The sequence below is a fragment of the Malus sylvestris genome, chromosome 12 (assembly GCF_916048215.2).
Source record: "Malus sylvestris chromosome 12, drMalSylv7.2, whole genome shotgun sequence".
In the NCBI taxonomy this organism is placed as follows: Eukaryota; Viridiplantae; Streptophyta; class Magnoliopsida; order Rosales; family Rosaceae; genus Malus; species Malus sylvestris.
In genome coordinates, this window is record NC_062271.1 from 4,244,664 (window position 1) to 4,264,777 (window position 20,114).

The following is a 20,114-nucleotide window of genomic DNA, read 5'->3' on the forward strand; positions in this document are numbered from 1 at the left end:
GTTACGTGTTCTATCGATAAGAATTCTGAAACGTGATTTGATATTTGTTCTAGGCGACAATCGTTTGTGACGCCTCAATATTCGTGCTAGAGAGTTGTAGCGCGAACTTCAGGTGAGTGGGTCTTTTTACTTTATATATATATATATATATTGGTTAGTTTCCATATATACATTTATAAATAAATTCTCTCTGTGATTGCCATGATTATATTAACGTTATAAGAAATGCCTCATTGTTGGGAAATGACGAAATAATCCTCCGGGATGCATGGGTAAACTTATTATTAAGGGGATGCCTTAATTATATTTATGGTCATGAATAGTATTATAATAACTAGAATTGTTGAATTGATGTGGCATGATTATATCCTGCACCTGGTGTTAGTGCTCGCCCAGGGCCAAGGCCAATCTTTCACATGTATGTTCACATCCGCACCGCACGCTCGCCTTGGATCCAAGTAGGTGTTAGTCTTGTCGTACAGGTTGCATTAGGCAACTCCGACTCGTAGGTGACCGCGAATAGTGCCAGTCTTCACGTGATTATAGCACTAGAGCGTATATTATTATTACACCCAATCATGTCGTACAGGTTGCATTAGGCAACTTCGACTCGTGTGCTAGCATAGATTGATTAGCATCAGTTCAGTCGTACAGGTCGCATTAGGTGACTTCGACTTGTGTGCTAGCATAGATTGTTGAGCACCTGATTTTACTTATATTATTGTTGAGATTTTGTGATTTTGGATCTCCTACCCTTAGTTACAAGATATTGTGCCGTAATGAATTCTTGAGACTTTGCATGTTACGGTAAATATTTTTTTATACCATACGTAGTAACTATATTTTGAAAACTATACTTGTTTTACAATGAAGGGTTATAATGTTTTCATAAAGGTTTTTATAAAACTTTATTTTCAGGCCCACTCACCCTTATTTTTCACCCCTCCAGGTTTTAATAGCTGAGCGTTCTTATCAACAATGATTCGTGGCAAATCTTTGTATTAAAGATTACCTTCGATAGTATGATTCTCAATCCACCCTACTCTACTTTACTTATGTTCTGACATCACATGTGAAATGAGTTCATTCCCGCTCACAGCGCACTCTTATATTTAAGCATTTTTAGGTTTAAATTTATCCTCATTTTTTCACTGCACTACACTTTATGATTTCGTCACCTTCCAAGTATCGGCCAACACAGCTCGATTCGAAGTCCAAGTAGGCATTTCGGATCGGGGTGTGTCACACGCAATAGGTATAATTGAATACCCAACAAATTGGCCAACCTTGGAAGAACTCAACCCGAGTATACAAAATTCGAGCACAAAACCTTGTGAAAAGTTTTGATGAGGTCATAAATGCACATTCGAGCTACCGATTAAACGCGTTTGAATTGCAGCTAATTAAACCAGGCAGGAATTACACTAATATGACACCTTTCCTTATAGGATTGAATTACATTATCAAGGTGGGAAAAATATAATGTACAGTTTTATAGTACATTAGCGATACAAAATTTCAGGTGACCAAAAAAATAAATGATTGATCAAAGGTTAACCTCCTAGATGCTTTGGGGTTGCAAGACTTCGATCATCACTTGATAGCTCCGAGTATATCCTAAAAGGAAGCCTGAGAAACTCGTCCGATTCTTGGTCCTTCCGTTATATCTGGCCCAACTTCTCCTGTTAATTCACAAGAACCAAACAAATCTAGAACGTTAGAACGGCATAGCATCCAAGGTCACCTTGCAACGAGGACAAACAAGAAATATGCCCCTCTCCAGGCAGAAACATACAAGGAGAGAACAAATAAAGTAAACCAAAAGCCATACGAGGAAGAGACTCAACTCGGTTATTAAAATTTAGAAAGACATGTTCAGGGCAAACAAAGACAAGACGTCATGTTTAAGCCATAAAAAGAAATTTCCAAACAAATCCAGTGGAAAGAAGCTTTAAGCCATCAAGTAATACGCACGTCAATTGTCAACTAAGGACCTATATGGGAGGAGAGAATTCAAGCCTGGGCACTTTGTTGTATATTATCAGATTATTACGGTCCATACTAACCAAAACTGAAATTAAAAGAATAGAACTTTAAAAACACTTGATAACAAAGATTCCTTGTGGTTCATTCAAAACCATTTATAGTCATTTCACATGCGTTCTTTTTTTTTTTTTTTTTTTTTAACTGTTTTAGCCTCATTTATATCTAAAACCCTACACATTTGGTGTTCATTATGTATTCCCCATCATTCAAGATTAAGAAAAGCAACACCATTAATAAGAGGTAACACGAACTAGCAGGCTGATATAGGAGCCCAAGACAAAAGAAAATACCTCAAGCATCTGCATTAACTTTGGATGCTGCTCCAAAAGCTGACAAAGTTTATCTCGGTCACTCAATAAAGACTGTCATAGAAGGAAAACAAATAATTACAAGAGAGCAAAGGTCAAATCGGTCAAACACATCTAAAAGCTTTAGGCAGAAAGTGCAAGGGTCCATATGAAAGAGCATCTCCAGAAACATCTTTCACAAAAGTTTTTTTGTTTTTTGTTTTCATTTTAAAAAGTCTATTTGAAGAAAGCTCTAAAACTGAAGTTCTTCACAGATGCATTTTTTCCCCTAAGACGGCACCAAATGGTCTCCAAAATTGAAGGGAAATCCAGAACTCATGAAAAGGTTTTTTCGCTCTGCAAGTATCCTACGTAACAAATACCTGAATAGCTTCTGGAGACTTGAAGTATTCATGTAACGACATTGCTGGATCTTGTTGCTGGGATGTACCATCCCCTGATTGATGCATTGCCTGCTGTTGAGAATGGTCAACTTGCTGTTGCTGCTGTACATGCTGTTGGGATTGATAGTAAGCATGCATAGGTGAAACATGTGGCTGTTGCAGAATCTGTAGTGAATGCATTTGAACTTGGTTCTGCATAGATACACCTTGCTCCAACTGTTGTGAAGCTTGCATAGGTGGCCTAAGATGCTGAGGTGGTTGTGGAGGGCGTGGAACCTGTGGTGGCTGCAGCGGCTGCAACTGAGCAAGGGAATGAATTGCCTGAATGGAAGACTGAGCGATAGAGAGATTCTGCAAAACAGTTGCATTGTCGCCTTGCAGCTGAGTTGGGATGCTTCCATAAGGACTCATAGAATTAGAACCAGGTCGGAAAACCATGTGCGGAGATGGCGAGTAGGTATTTACTCTGGCCCCTGAAGGTGTAGTAGAGCTATGAAGAAGTTCAGTTGTTCCCACACTTGTCTGATTATATACTGAAGACTGTGTAATAGTTCTATTGGGCGTTAAGTTATATGGACTAGAGGAAAAAGGAGGTGGTGTAGGAGGAAGTGGTGGAGGTGGTCTGACAGCCCCACTAGGAGAAGAGATGAAATTTCTTGAAGATGTGGAACCATTATTGAAGGGAGAAAGATAATCTGAGCGAATCTGCAATGAAGCACAGCAAAGAGGTTACATAAATGCATATAAACCAGCAAGAGACAGCTACACGAGACAGGTGAAGAAAAATGTCTACAGAACTTACCTGAAAGGGTGTCGGAAGTGACTGCTGTACATCAGTCATAGAGTTCATAAAAGGGGATGATTGACTTGGAACAGAATCAGAAGTCTGCGATATCACAGCTGTTGAGGGAGGTGGCATGGGAGGTAAAGGAGGTTGATTTGGAAGAAATCTCTGGTCATAAAATCCTGGAGGCACATTGCCAGCATGTTGCGGACTATTCTTTGGAAAGAAATTTTGTGGAGTCATCCTAGAATCAACTGGTATCTGTATGGAAGATGCTGCAGAGTTATTATAAGCAAAAACAGGGAATCTAGGACTATTTGCTGTTGTTGCAGAGTCAAAACCACTAGAAGCCTTGTGTAGTATAGCAGTCTTCGAGTCGTCAGAATGCTCAAAGTACTTTTTATCTGAAGAAACACTGGGTTCACGAGTCAATGGAATTTCAGGACGTGATACTGACATCCTAGAAGAAAATTCGCTTTGTGTGTTCTCATCCATGTTAGATGCTACTGGAGTCGCCAAGTCACTCTCTGTCTCTTCAACAATAGAGTGGGGAGAATTCTGCTCAACAATGACAGGAGCAGGCTGTTGCAGGTGATCATCCGGCTGAGGAAAGGGCAGTTTGTCATCAGGTTCAGACTCCTCACCGTCAAATACTATGTCAATGCCCTGAAGATCATCATCAAGATCTGCTTTCAATTGTTTAGGCTTGTTGAACTTCTCTGTAGCTGTGTCATTCACAGGAGTTGAACTCTTCACCGGTACAGCCGCATCTGCAACAACCGGCGACGCTAGATTCTGGCGTTCCCTTTGCCTGGCCATAAATTCATCTACATGAATTGACGGAGGTCGCCCACCAGTAGATCCCACCCGCTGGACTGCTATTACATTAGAAGTAGAAACACCATCATTTCTTTCTCTTGCAACATAGTCATCAACATGCATGGAAGGAGGCCTGCTGGTATTTGGTTTGCGCTGCCGAAAGGTATCCCTACGAGTAGGACCCGATGATGCAGTAGTTGAACCCAGTCCTCGTGAAAACACATTTTGATTTGCAGCTTCAGCTGGGGAGTTTTCTCCTCTCGCACGCCTATTTGGGCCATCAAGTGATGGCAGCTGTTTCCTTTTAAGATTTGATTCTGATGATTTATCAGGACACTCCCAGTGAAACTTGTCTCCAAGTGATCCTTGGTAAAGATAATCACAATCCATTTCAGCACCACCATCTGGCATTATATGGGTATTTAAAGAAACTAGAATATTTGGTGACAGAGGTACAGAATCAACAGAAAAGACATCATCCACCTTTAATGACGAACTAGGTTTTTGCAATAGCAATGTTAATGATTTCGCAGATTCTAAAACCTGTGCATTGATGAAGATGATGTCAGATATTAATATTATGCAAACAATTTTGGAGATTACAAAGAATCCCATGAAAGAAGAAATCAAAACCAGTTATACCTGATACAGAAGGGTTTGAGTATCAGAGCCGGCAATATGATCAGCCTCCATGGTCTTCAATTGAGAGGTCAATTCATGAATATAGCTCAAGTTTTCATCAGGCACACCATCTGCTTCAGCTATATCATCATCAGACACTCCGAACAGGAGTCTCACCGCAACAACCATGTCTGGATTCAATCTAACAAAGAACCAAGCAATAAGTCTAACCAGTGACATGGATATTACAAATTCCATTCCAAAGCTTAAAAGAATGCAGATACTGAACAGAAGAAACCAAAGCCAATATATATATTATAACACATGTGCATAGAGACGCCCCAAATTACTTCAGAACTCAAGGACAGAAAGGTACAACCTGTAGCACAAACCCTGTTCAAGTAAGGTCATACAATTGTAATGCAAAGTTACTTCAGGTGATCAGGAAATAGAATACTAATATAATGGTTCTAAAAAAGCTAAAGTTTACTTAGGAAATAACATTTTAATGAATCCTAAAGTATACATATTTCGCAACTAATGCCAAAATCACTATACTCAAAATTGACTTGCAAGCATTTCAAAATCTGTTTGAGGATATCCCAGTACTTCTAATTCTAGCCAATGTGCGTCGCATTACAAAAGGCCCATTGGAAAAATTAATTATATGGCAAAATTAATTATATGGCACCATCTTAGCCTCAGTGAGCAACAAACTCCCTACATATGAAAAAAAAAACAAACAAAAAAACACTTTAACTTTAAGGGACAGTCATCTTTTATAGCTCTGAAGTTTGCCAAGTATGTGAAACAACTAAATGAAAGAAGTAGAAGGAAAAAAAGAACATAGTTCAAGGACACAATGCCATGAAACCTAGATGGTTTTTAGGCAAACAAATTGACAATGTTAAACAACTCAAAACATACAACAATTAACAAGTCTACCCTAAAATTATGATTTGGTAAAATAGCCGATAAGGTAAGAGTAGTCACCTTTCCCCATCAAGGCAGAAGCGGAAAGATCCCACAGACAATGCATTGACGGCCTCAATTCCATAACTTGACAACCCATCTTTAGAGTAAACTGATCTTAACAAGTTTTTACAGCAACTTAACAATGGGGGACTCTTTCTCCATTCATGGTCCTCAACAGAGAGGGCAGGATATAAAGTGGCTGCTAAAGCTTTTTGACCTTCACTGCAAGCACCCAGTTCTTTAAAAGCAGTAAGACAGGCAAGTAATTCTTTTCCAACTGGTAGAACCTGGAAAGGAAGGATACTCTCAACAAATCAAATAAGAAGAGCCAAATCTTTTACTGGTTTCTTCCATTTGGTACAGTTTTTGAATAGTATGGTTATATCTTAGTTGTCTGATTCTGATGGACCGTCCATGGTGCTTTATACTTCTCAATCTCTCCCCAATTACTTTCTTGCAAAAAAATATATATAACTAAAGAATTCTTTCCTCATCTAGATATTAGTAATCTGAGTCAACATTTTACAATGTGAAGTTGATATAGTCGCTTGTCATATTAATAATTCCATAACAGCTCAAAATCATTAGAAGGAAGTCCCAGAAAATTATTATCATTATCATCTTTAATACTCAATTTTCCCAAATGTCTTCAGAATACCAAGTTTTGCTTATTTTGTGTTCAAGCGCAATTCTTATTTACTCTTTCAGATCCATTGGGCAGCGAGACAGTAAACAACAAAAACTAGCTACTGGAAAAATATCCCATTGACCAACATACACTAGTCCAACTTCAGGTACAGAGGAAGGAAAGAGTTACCTGACAAAACCTGAGGAAATACTTTAAAAAGATTTTGCAATCTTCAGTACTCAACTTTTCAAATTCGTGCCTATTAAACCAGAAGTAGTTTAGCATACACAAATTCAAATTGTATCATCCAATTAAAAAGAAAAGAAATAACATTAACATATATATGTATATGTATATTATCTACTTACAAATCATTTCCCCCAGCATGGTGTGGAGATGCTTGAGGAATGAAAATCAATGAGAAGGACTTGAATACAGGGAGGCACCAATTGAGCAAACCGAATCCAAATGTAGCTGAACTTCTACCATCAAGATTCTCTATTCCTTCTGTCTCAGTGGCAACTAAACAACTATCCAACACTCTGATTAGCAACTTAAATGCACCCTCCTTCAATAATAGTGACTGCAAAAGGAAAACCGAAATTAAAAATCCAATGCTTCTTTGATAGTCAAAAGGAAGGGAACAAAATAAATCAGAAATTAAAATGCAAACCTTGGCACGTGGATGCTCCAATAAGCTAGCAATGAAATCAATATATCTATAAACCTGGAAAGAGAAGAGGATACTTAAATATACAAAAATACACAAACTATTAATTTTTAACAGTGGCAAGAAACTTGCCTTATAAGCATCTGTATCTGATGGCGAAGATGTATCATACGCATGATCACGAATCCATGAGAATATGGGTCGTAAAAGTATGGGAAAACTTTGAGCTCTTAGGCAAGCAATACGAATAATAAAGACTCGAAGCATGTCTTGAATGACCACCAGTGCCTGTTTAAAGTGATCTCATTAGTCGTGCAAGATGACAAAAGCTGCGAGTATTCATTAATAGTGGGTCCACTGCCTACTCTTTTCTCTCAGAGGTACGAGAAAGAAAACAAAAAGTAAAATAACAGGTAACTTCACTGAAAGAAATCACATACGGAGATAGCATAATGTTGAATAATCTGGGCAACTTTGTCAAGATGTGGCGTCAATTGGCTGAGCATCTTCTCCAGGTGCACATGATGCAAATACCAATTGACCTGTCTCTCCTTCTGAGGACCCAAAACAGTCCCAACAGACAACTTTCTAAGGGCACTCAACAAGGGCATCCCATTTTTCCAGAGCCAGACCCCTTCATCAGGAAATAAATCATTCTTGCATTCCCAGAAAGGAAGAAAACACAAGAGAAAACATGTTAAAACATGTGTCATACATTGTTTAGCAGCCCACAAAGGTGGAAATTATAACATAACTGATGGTTTAGGCAAAGTATGCCACATTTACCAACTCAATAAACAAAGTATCAGAAAAGAAACTAGACGTGGTCAATGATCGTTGATTATATCAAAATAACAATTTAGACAAGCAGTTTAAACCAAAAGCATTGAATACAGTCCAAGTTACCGGCCAAGAAAAGAATCACTCCGAAATTTACAAAGTGAATAATCAGTATAACATGATGCTGTATGTATTCACTCTCTTTGGTACAGCAAGCGCACAATAAACAGAAACCGGGAATGGAGTAAGCACCACTAGTTACAGATACACGAGGGTTGTTAAGTTCACTATGAATAACTAAAATGGACTAGGCATGCTAAACCACTGCTGTTTTTAATGATCCTGCTACTAGGAAAGTCTCAGACAGCTCTAAGTGAAGCTCCTTATGAAACGTCTCTTTAATCTTTCACTAAATCACTTACAATGACTGTTCTACATTATATTCCCAAAAACAAAAGAAAGGAACAAGAGAAGAAATGCATACCAGAAGACAAAGCAAACTACATGTTTCCTTTGGACCCAAGGCCAGCAAAGAAGGAACTTGAACATTAGCAAGGAGGGAGTGAAAAACGCCAGGAGTCCAACCATAGACCGGCCAACAAGCAAGTGCCGACACCAGAAGATGACAGATAGCTCCAAAACCAAGTGCAGAAACAGGATATGGAGAGGATAAGTCTGCTGCACATGCGGCTAATTTTGGACTGCAATTGAATAAATTCATTATGTATGAATACAACTAACACGTCTAGGGAAGAGGAAAATGAGGACGACACAGTTACCTTACTTCTCTATGCAATCGTAGAAGGGCATTCAATAACTTGGTATTTCTGTGCTGCTCTTGTACTTCCTACAGATAGCGGTCAAAAGACCACATTTTAACTTACAACCGGTGAGAGCATACATCTTACAAATACAAACAGTGTGCAAGTCCCAAATGAACTGAAAATTAAAATGCAGCAGCAAGTTCATGCAATTCCCAGATCTAAAAACAGAAGGATGGAACAATCAAGCATTTCCTATTTACAAATCAGTAGGATGTAATGAAATTTCCATTTAACAGTTTGTTTATAGCGTGAGGTAGTGAAAGCATCCTTTCTCAAAAATGAGATATATTCATGGATAAAACCAAACACAACTATTCTCTGCCCTGCATAGAAGGAAAAGATTTCCCTCTTTTCTACAAGTCATGGGTAGTATGAAGGGAAAATTCCATTTAGATAGATTCATAGCCAATCAATCCAATGACATAACATGACCAAAACCATAGCTTCTAATGTCAACACATCTATCCTATGCCCTACATAAAAAGGTTTTTTTATCTAGTGAGATTACCAACATTTCAGCATCTGGCAGTTTGTTAGTCATGATTTTCTCAAAACTTAGTTAGATTTAAAGCCAATCAATCCTATGATATAATATGACCAAAACCATAGCTGCTAATGTCAACACATCTATCCTATGCCCTAGATAAAAGGTTGTTTTATCCAATGAGATTACCAACATTTTAGAATCTCTAACATGAATGATGTGAGCATCCAGATTGGATAGTAACCGTTTACAGACAACTTTGCTCCAATGTGAAATGCTGCTTCTCTCAATCAAACAAAACTTCCCATATACATAAATCAATCATATAGAAGCTAGGAACAAAATGTAGCAAACCTGCAATTTCTGCAACAAATTGATCAACAACACAATTGTAGGAATAAGAAGATCAACTAAACTCTGCTCATGATTACGTTCCGACAATAAATCTGATGTAGTATTGCACTCCTCATCAACAAGGTAGTCTGTTCAAGACAAAATAAGAGCAAAATTTCCACAAGTCAAACAAAATGGACCTATTAAAATATCAGAATATTGTACAATAAGAAGTGTCTAATTTGAGGAGAAGGTTCTAAAAGAAATGAGAGGAATCTGTAACTGCAACAAACTTATAAGCAAGAGGAAGAAAAGTTGGGGAAGCCAAATTGCAGACAGCAAAGAACGTAATGAACAGAGAGCAAGGACATATAAATGTACAGAGAACTCTTGACACTCAAAAGTTGAGGTGATGTTGAAATCACCTCTTCCCCCTAAGTTTACAGTGTAGAAATATTTGGATTTTGATGGGACAAGTTTGGTAGCAAACTTTTCAAAGAAACACTTATAATGGTTATACAATATATATGCAAATCAACTATTTCCAATCAACATACCATAACTGTTTGAGGACCTCTCAAGCATAGACCTACAATTGACCAGAACTGCATAGATTATTGGTATAACACCTTCATCATACAAAGTAGCAGCAACAGTCTACATCAACAAAATAAACATGAGCAACGTAAAAAATTCACTATAACGGTAAATAAAAAAGTAGAAAATCACATACTGAGTTCTCTGAAATGAACGCTAAAATGCGAAATGCTGTTGTCAACTGTACTACAGAAGAGTCACGAAGATTAACACCATCAAAAGTCTTGTCAGATATAAACTTTCCAAGATTTTCCATAACATTCACATCAGAACCACTAGATGTATCTCCAATTGCATTCTCTACATCTGCCAAATCTGCCCCCAGCGGTATGTTTGAAGTCAAGTGAGCATCTCCTCCAGAAGCCAACATAGCAGCATACCGTATAAGACTTGTTGCCCCATTTTTATGATATACTACACCAGCATCTATCCATTCCAACAGCCGTGTGGGGGCATCTTTCCTATTTGACCCAGGAGAAGAGGAATGTAAAGCCCTATGGAGCTCCATAACATGTCCAATCCAAGATCCAAGAGAAGATGCAGTGGAATCAGAAACAATCACTTCAAAAATCTCAGCAGCTGAGTGAAATATGGCAATATTTAACGGCGAGGCTCCTGAATATCCAGAACATCAACTGAGTGAATACTAAATACATAACTAAAAAAGCACATAATTGTCAAACTTTCAGATTTAGATGAAGGCAAGTGCACAACCATTATTTTTAGCAAGCGGCTCTGTTTCCTTGGCAGAATGTAAAGCTTCAATCAAAATTTTAACAGCCTACAAAATGGATATTCACTCATTTGTCAATAACTGAAGTATGTATCTATAAAGAATAATCTAACAATAGGAATACCAAGAACAACATACAGAACTATTGTTCAGATACCACAGATACTACATTGTTAGATTTTGGAACTTGTAAAACTACCATACAAATCTACATTTGTGACAATAATTATATACCAAAATAAAATTGCATAATACTGCTTAAGGTTAGTTGGTAAACCCTCTTTGGCCTGTACATGAGGCCTAAGTTCAAACTGTTTGTACCCATCAAACAAAACAAAACTTCAAAAATATAATGTGAAATATGAAAAATTTAGAACTCAATATAAGAACTTAGCAAATTAGTTACCATTTAGTAAATCATTAATATAAGAATGATTTCCAAAAGCCAAGATAAGTTCCATATAGATGAAAAAAGTTGTATTTTAAAATCAAGCTAGTTTAAATTGGTTGGAAGAAGACTTGTGCAATAATTATTACTATATGGTTTCAGAAAGCAAATTCATCAGTACCTCCGGAAAATACCCCAGAGCCAATAATGCTTGACGTCCACAGTCAGACCTGCAAATCAAAACAGAAAAGTGGTTAAAGACCATGTATTAACAACTGAAAATCAACAAGATGAATTTCGTTCCACCTTGCAAGACCACACAGTTCCCACAACACCCATAAAAATTCTTCAGAGTTAGGTGCTGCAGTAAGCAAACGGTCTACAGCATTAACCTGCACCAAAGCATTAGAAAGTTTCTATCTTAGGCTCTTAGCTGAAAGTCTGTAACAGAGATTTTAAAATCAACAGGGGCCAAAAGTCTAACCACCCTCAAATGGACCCCAACAATCATTCCAACATCCTGTGGAGCACAAAAGAATCCTTTGGATAATGAAATAAATGCATATCGAAGAGGAAGACACGCATCCTTATTCACATCATCAGCACCCCTTAGTGCACCTATTATTGTTGCAGAAAGTTCAGGGTGGTGCAGAAGAAAAATTAAGCCTGAGTAAGAAAACATGTCATAATTGTCATTAACATGATCTGGATTTGACAGATATAAGAAGGTTGATAATAGGAGAGCATTAGAGAGACCTGAGCGACAAAAAAGAAGGGAGAGAATTATGGCCTCAATTGATGACACAACATCCACAAATATGTCCCTCACACATCCGACTTCTGAACGCAATATGGATGACGACAATATTGCAACTGATAGAGGTAGAAATCCCCTCTCCTGTTACCAAGGTATTTTAAACATTGCTTAGTCAAAAACTAATATGGTTATATTGTTTGAACATTGAGCAACAAAGAAAAAGTTAAAATATCAGTTGCAAATTGCAACATAAATTGCAATACATAAAGTAAACAAGAACAACTACCTAAATTTAAACTGTGATGCAGAATAAAGAGAGTGTGAACACATGGGAAAATGATAGGAAAGTTGGAAAAAAACAATTTTATGGACAAAACTTCACCTGATTAAGGGATGAACAGATTAGAGAGTTTAATTTGTGTTGATTCTGGATAACGAACTTGAGGGTATTTTAGTGATTTAATTTGATCATGCAGTTGAATAACAACAACAAAGTCTTAACCCACTATGTGGGGTCGGCTGTATGAATCCTAGAACGCCACTGAGCTCGGTTTTGTGCCAAGTCTTCCGTTAGATCCAAGTACTGCAAGGTATTTCTTAGTCTCTTTCCAAGTGATTATTACGGTGATGCAACAATTTGGATATAGAGTTGAGCTAATAAAATATTAACTCTACCCCTATGTTCATTAACATATAATACATAAACAACCAAGTCTTTGGGGAGTCAGGTTTTTTAACATGGACCATCCTCTGTCAGTCAGATCTATCCAAAACTATATTTCTCCACCGCATCCCTACTATCACATACTTAGTTTCCTTGCTACATGCTACTTCTACCTCTCTATTTTGGTCTGCCAATGTTCTGGGAAGTTTAGTTTTCAATTCTAACAAAGTTAGTCCCAAGCCTAGACTTTCACCCTTTTAAAATTACTGACAAAAAGGTATGTAATTTAGAATAATAGTGAAATATGGAGCAGTAATAGGCCATACATCATAGAGACTATACAAATAAACCATATAAATTAACCATAGCTCAGTTTTTTAGGAAGAAGCTGAAAGAGCAAACAGGGAAATTTACCTTGAGAAGAGCCAGCAAATGCATGTCGATATCCGAATTTGAGAAACAACAATTTGAAGAAGCAATCAAGTTATTGGATGCTTTGATTGACAACAAACCTTCAATCTGACCAAGAATCAAGGATTTGGTTGCTTGGGCAACTGGAGAAGGATCTTCAATTGGACCACGTGAATTTATCAATTTCTGCATAAATACTTGTCAATAAGTAATTATTAAGTATGAATAAAAAAATTGCAATGCAAGTTTCAGTGACATCTAAAGTGGAAAAAATATATCCAAAGGATTCACATAGCTGAAAACAAAAGCAACAAAATGATAACTGAACTGACCAACAGCTTTTTAAGTTGTGACTTTGCACAGATAAGCATGTCCAGAGTTCCACTTGTGACTCTACCAACAGTAGATAGACCACCCAAAACCGATAAAGCTGCGCACTGCAAAGAATAGAATTACCATAAGAAACCACTTAAAATATAGGTCGCACAAACACAAGTAAAACCACAAACAGTGTCACCAAAGTGAAAGTATACCTCGAATCTTGAAGCAACCTCATAAAATCTTAACCGATGAAGGACGTAAGTTGCACAAGAAGCAATATCATGACGCTGTTTTTGCAATAACAGATTTAACAATCTACTATAACCATCACTGACACCGGATGGGATGTTTTCATCTTCACGTGGCCACCAACCTAAAAATCCTTCACACCCAAAAGAATGCTGAGTAGCCTTCTCAACAACTCCAAGTAGTAGTAATGTAGTGGCAGTTGAATTCTGCTTGTCACAACAAAAAGCATGTACAAGCTGCTCCATTCCCCCACCACTAACAAAATGAAAGCAACTCTCTCTTCCAGAGCACAAAAGAAAAGCCACACTCAACCCCAACATGACATTTGTATTCTGAAAACAAAGATACAACATTAAAAAATGGATCACATTCAATGTGGGCACACAGGTAGAAAGAGAGAGAGAGCACATGCCTTTGTCTGTTGTATTTTGAAAATATGGAGTACAGAAATGAAAGAAATTGTAATTTAATCACCTGCGGAAGTTGGTGATGCACAACACTCAAGAACTCCCTACTAAACTGAAAGTACTGACTTAACACATCCACCAACTGTTTAGAATTTGCTAATTCAGCCTCAAACTCAAAAAGCCCGTTGTCTTCATGTGATTCAGCTAAGCCATTCCCTGATTCGTGTTTAACGACTTTATAGAGCTCCATAACCTTTGTTCTGGCCTCACTAAGAACATTGCGCAACTCTTCACACTCATTGGATCTTCCCCAAGAGGAGGTGACATAAGAAGTGGCAGCTGTTACTACAGCAGCGACAACTTTATGCAATGCATCACCTAGATTGGGCAACTCAAAAACCTTCAACATCAGTTGTAATAAATGCTTAGCTTCAACAGATATATCTGATGCCGCAACAGGTAGAGATAGAGTATTAAGAGCTGATATGGATTCCCCAGTTGTCAGATTAGTTGAATGTAAAGCAAGAGGGAGGTCTTCAAGCTTTCCCTCAGAAGAGCTAACAAGATTAGTTATCGAGCTATCATCAATTTCAATGTTAAATTGCCCTAGATCTTCTGCCGTGTTTCCATATATGACTAAGGTCAGACTGCGGTAGCTGCCCCTTACAACGAGATGATTAGTTACAACAGCCTGCAGATAAGCAATGACTCCTGTGAGAATAGTCAAGAGAAGAAACAGCAATATGCTTGTAAATGTGTGTTATAGCAATACATAAGGAGACTGTTCATCAATATTAACAATAGGTTCACCTATAGCTAGGACAAGCAGAAGGGAACAGGAACAAAACAAACTGAAACCAAAATGTTCCCAACTCTTTTTTCTCCAAGTGCATTTGTCCACCCATTAAATTATGATTTTCTAGTATAATGCTAGTCTAGAAATTTATTTACTCATAGAGAGGTAGATTACACATAAGAAGTTTAAGATGACCTAAAATCATTACTTACGGAGGGAATAAACACATTTTAAAAAGCTAAAACAAATAAATCTATAAACTGGAACATACTCGTCATCTCAACATTGACAGTCCACCATCGGAAGGTACTCAAAAACAGGAGCAGAAATTTGCAAAATACAGCATGTACCATAATCATGTGTAAATATGATAATTACCTCTACTTCTAGCACATTTGAAGAAGAAGGAGAATATAGGAAAGGCTGACAGAGGCGCCTGAACCTTGTCTCCCCTTCACATTGAACAAATACCTCCAAAGCAAATGAAGGAGGTGAAGTAGCCCTGTAAACAACAATTAGCACTTCAAAACATTGATACGACATTGATACTAATGCAATATCTATCATGCATAATCTGGCACAACAGGCAAACTAAATTTCAGTGGTAAAAGCCCAAAATTTTATTGATTTTTGGTATAAGAATGGAAACCTATTTTTGAAATTCAGAAAGAGAACAAATACAGGCTAAGTATGGGTGAGGGGCTTCCAATTTCCAATGCATGGAGGCTAAGTGAGGAAGAAATAGACTACAAAAGGGACTAGAGATGCACTACATAATCATGGCACAAGCATGTATGAGGGATTTGTTAATGACTCCTTACAAGTAGTTATTTGCAAATCCCTCTCATATTCCTTTGTAATGCTCATGAAGTGCATTTCTAATCCCCTCTATCTAACATTTTGTAGTCCATTCCTTACTAACTTTACGTCAGTCCCTCACCCAAACATAGCCATAATGTTAAGCGGTGAACAAGAAGTCTACCATCTAAACAGAGTGATATCTAATGCAAAAGTTTCATTCAATCTTCCTACATGTTACTAACACAGGAAAAAAAACTTCAATAAAACTAATCAATAAACTGTATCTCCCCAATAGGCATGCAGAAGAGCAAAGGGATATCTCTAAAAACTCTGCAGCTAATGCCCACAGAGAAGCTCAAAACCTGACTCTCTGATCTATCCCCAAATTCTGACACCTCCTCCATCTTTTATTCAAAAGTTCTTGCCATTCCAAGCCATACAAATGTAAAAAAAATGTCAATACCCAACACTTCCCCCCAAAAGTTTTCACAACAACAATTCTCCACAAAAATGACTGCTTCAAGTTTGCACATACAAGACCATGAAAGTGAAAGAGATATATCAGGCCTCCTGTGGTCAACATTGTTGTACGTCTCAACTCTCCCATGAGTAATTCTCCAAACAAGCACTTGTACTTCACTATGTATCCTAGAATTCCAAATTATTTATGTTGGGTTGGATTGAGAATAGGTAAACACATGTCATCAATCAACCAATTAAAACAAGATTTTTAAGTTTTAGGAAATTTTAATTGAAAAGCCCGTATCAACCAGGCCTAATAAAAGTTAACATTTTCATTCAAAGAATTTTGATAAATTGATAATAGGGAAGAAAGCCTTTGTTAATTTAAAGACATTTAGGCTCCTTTAGAAGTTAAATTCCAACCCAATAGGTAAGAGGATGAGTGACAAATTGGCAATTGACATATCGTGAGTATAAGCAACCTATCCCCACACCATTTATCTTCAGAAATTTAATCCTATCTCAAAGCAAAGGTTTTGAGAAAAGGAATTCACTCCCTGTATGTTTCTTCAAAGGCTTCTAGAAGAGTTTCAAGAGCCTCTGAACACCACATCGAAATGGGAACCCCACCTCCTAGCACCATGGCAATACCTACTTCAGGTGACAAAATGCTAACTGCTTGTCCACAATCAAGGGGCTTTCCTCTTAATCAAGATTCCAACACCTAAACCACATTTTCCTTAGATCTTAAAACGAATTCCCCTTCACTAAATAACTCCTGTTTTATCCCTTCCCCTTGGTTATCCCATAAAAAATCTCTCACTAGATTTCTGACTTTGAATCTTTTAACTAAGTTAGTAAACTTTGCAATAGCAACTGCACTAATGTTTTTATATTTTCTCTTTTAATAAGAAATAGAAATATTAATTAAAAGAACTCGCCAATTTCGACAATTCTAGAAGAACACTAAATATGTAATCCGCAGCAACAACTCATATCTAGGGGAGATACATCAAGACAAACAGAATTCCCAAACAAAACGCATGCTTTCACATCTGACAAAATAGCAGATGCCACCAAAACTCTACAGCAGAAGATATGGCATTCGTAAGATAGAAAAACATTTTGTCAGATGTGAAAACATATGCCTTGGGCCGGATCTAAGATACGGTATTTGTAACAAGCTTATGTGAATGCTGAATATAATGACCAGCATGTTCATGTTCAGGCCTAATCTAAAAGATCCCATCACAATATTCTAAAATTCACAAACAAAGGTAAAGGCTGAAACAATTCCGAAATCGATAAAGCCGCTTACCCGAGAAGTGATACTGCCTGAGAAGCAAACGACACGTTCTGTTCGAGGAACTCGCAAGCAGTGATGACAATGGGCTCAGCAAACAATACCTAAAAAACGACATTCCGCTTCGAATGAGTAACATTTAACTAATAGTAAAAACCAAGCATAAATTCAACAAATTTAGAAATTTATACACACGGTGTAGTTCGATCAATGCATTGGCAACACAGAATCCATAGAAAGTAAGAGTAACTAAAAAATAAAAATTCGTAAATCAGTTGCAAAACAGGCATTAAATTAACCGAATGGCGATCAATTGAAAATTCAAAAAATTGCAGAGAGAGAGAGAGAGAGAGAAACCTCGTCGACGTATTCATCGAGATGGGGGTGGACGAAGGTCTGGGCGAACAACACACAAGGCTCGGGGCGACCCATTCGCTGTGATTTTCGAGTGTCTTATCAAGAAAACATGGAAATTTGAGTCGTTGAATTTGAATTTCTAGGGTTTTGGAGGTTCTTCTCCGGAACAAAAGGTGGGGGTTTTGAAGTGAGGAGGAGGGAAGGAGGGGGTTTCAGGTTTGTTATGTGTCACCGACATGAATGAGAGAGAAAAAAGGTCTTGGCTTGAAAAAATTATTTTAATTAATAATTTTGTTCAATACTTTTTAATTATTGTTTTGGGTTTAATTAATTAATTTAAATAGAAACTAACTTCTTCATGGGAATCGGATCCCCTCCTGAGCATGAGGATTAGAGCCTGCTGAACAGCCTATCTGGACTCTTGAAATTTGATCCAACGGTTGTAATTATTATAACTTTTATATAGGCTCCCTATTTGTAACCGTTGGATCAAATTTCAAGGGCCTATATGGGCTGCTCAACAGGCTCCACTACCCATGCTCAAGAGGGGATCTGGTTACTTCTTCATACGTGCTCATGCCTATGTAAAAGGTCTTTTTGGAGAGTTACGAATTTTTAATCACGCGCTAATGGGAATGGCGAAATGCATTGGATTGGATAATTGATTTTGGACTTTCATGTCTAGCTTAAAATCATATATTTATTATCAACGGCCCAAAATTGTTTTGATTATCCACAAAATCATGCATGGAGGAAATGTAGATCATCATCATTCTTAATCAAGACTTATATTAAGCTGTACGGCGAAATCTTGTGAGATTTTGCTATACATTTTTTTTGTCACATCTCAATCCCAACATACGTCCAGGACCAGCACATGACGTCATCAAAAACCCGTATATCTAACATACCCCGCCTTCAGAATATGTACCAAGCATAACTCAAGCCTTAACTAGCATAATAATTTTTCGTATACTTTATTGCCGTATCTAACCTCCTCATTATACTGTCTACGTACCCTCAATAGGGATCAAGTCATTCGTAGTTCACCATTTCACTACACTCGAACATTCATCACATAGACCACTACTAGATTATATTGTCTGCGCATTGCTGCGGATTTTAAAATTGTGTCAAATGTTCTGTTCAAACAATGTAAAAATGATTTGAGAGAAAACTAAAAGTTTTTAAATTGAAAATGTTTGAAAACTTGTTCAACGGATAAAATTTGCAAAAAAAAATCTTGTAAAACAGGGGTGCAACATGGGATATAGACTCTGGGTTAATAGCTCGTGGTATCCTGCTATTTACATGCAAAAAATGATGCAGCCAAAGATTTGAATTCAGTGGTTTGTAGTTTTACACTGGATGCAATAGTTGCTCAGAAAATATTACACACTTGTGTGCTATTTACATTCAAAATATATTGGCAACTTTGTGCTATTTACATGCAAAAAACTTTAGTAACATTGTGTTATTCACATGCAAAAAATATTAAGGCATTTAGACCATGTCGTGCTGTTTAGTTAGCAAAAAAAATAGAGAAACATTGTGTGGATTTATTAAAATCTATAATAACTATGTCTTGCTTCTCTTGAGCAAAACATGAAGCATGCATGCTATGCCTTGTTTTTCTTCAGCAAAACATGAAGCATTTGCATCAAACCTTCTTGATTGTTGAGAAAGCAATCTAGGGAAAAGAAAAATAATGTAAAACATCAAAACAGATGTTAGAATTATGCAAGAATAAAATTAAAATCTGGAAAATATAATAAAAACAGATGGTCACCTAATATTTTTTTGGTGGAGAGATGTTTTTTCCTGAACCAGTTGGAGAAGACCTTTTCAATAACTTGATAGGAATTTCATCAAAATCTTGGATACTGGCTTCTGAAATTTCTTTCATATCACTGTTTTTAAAACTGGACAAACATTGAAAAATAGGGATGCATAATAGAAAAAAATAATAATAATTTAAACACGACAAAGATAGTTGTTCACCAATATATCACATTTTCTTGGCATCGATAAAAAGCGCTACTGACTGATTCCCTCTTTCTTTTATATGATTGGGCATTTGCATCTGGGGTTGAGGTTGATGATGATACTATAGTGGAAGACATTGATGCTTGTCTAAAAAGGGGTAGCAGGGTTGTTGGTTGCATGGACACATCTTCAAAAACATTGTGGATGAGAAGATCATTAGAGTTCAT

The 20,114-nt window shown here is 37.2% G+C and overlaps 1 protein-coding gene across 2 annotated transcripts; it reads right to left on the bottom strand.

Moving 5' to 3' along the window:
• Positions 1-1,372: 1,372 nt before the first annotated feature.
• LOC126593140 (protein virilizer homolog) lies at positions 1,373-18,136 on the bottom strand. Of its 2 annotated transcripts, none has more exons than XM_050259045.1 (28): positions 17,902-18,136; positions 17,560-17,648; positions 15,357-15,480; positions 14,250-14,873; positions 13,739-14,107; positions 13,538-13,642; positions 13,209-13,391; positions 12,130-12,271; positions 11,858-11,991; positions 11,680-11,765; positions 11,555-11,603; positions 10,967-11,033; positions 10,389-10,867; positions 10,213-10,312; positions 9,677-9,804; positions 8,794-8,861; positions 8,499-8,715; positions 7,675-7,890; positions 7,367-7,522; positions 7,238-7,291; positions 6,933-7,147; positions 6,754-6,823; positions 5,955-6,223; positions 4,983-5,163; positions 3,540-4,883; positions 2,717-3,442; positions 2,337-2,408; positions 1,373-1,682 (listed from the first exon to the last, which is right to left on the bottom strand). In XM_050259045.1, exons 1-28 carry the CDS (start codon positions 17,974-17,976, stop codon positions 1,662-1,664), a joined length of 6,363 nt encoding a protein of 2,120 aa, XP_050115002.1. In that variant the 5' UTR covers positions 17,977-18,136; the 3' UTR covers positions 1,373-1,661. The 2 variants fall into 2 exon arrangements, with proteins under 2 accessions (XP_050115002.1, XP_050115001.1); XM_050259044.1 differs by having other exon boundaries at positions 11,858-12,039; positions 17,902-18,135.
• Between the last annotated feature and the right edge of the window lie 1,978 nt (positions 18,137-20,114).

Coding starts and splice junctions, on each gene's coding strand:
- LOC126593140 (XM_050259044.1), bottom strand. CDS start 17,976: ATGGGTCGCCCCGAGCCTTGTGTGTTGTTCGCCCAGACCTTCGTCCAC. Junction 12,272..13,208: donor ATTTGCTGGCTCTTCTCAAG/GTAAATTTCCCT, acceptor CCTTGGTAACAG/GAGAGGGGATTTCTACCTCT. Junction 12,040..12,129: donor CCTTCTTTTTTGTCGCTCAG/GTCTCTCTAATG, acceptor TTTCTTACTCAG/GCTTAATTTTTCTTCTGCAC.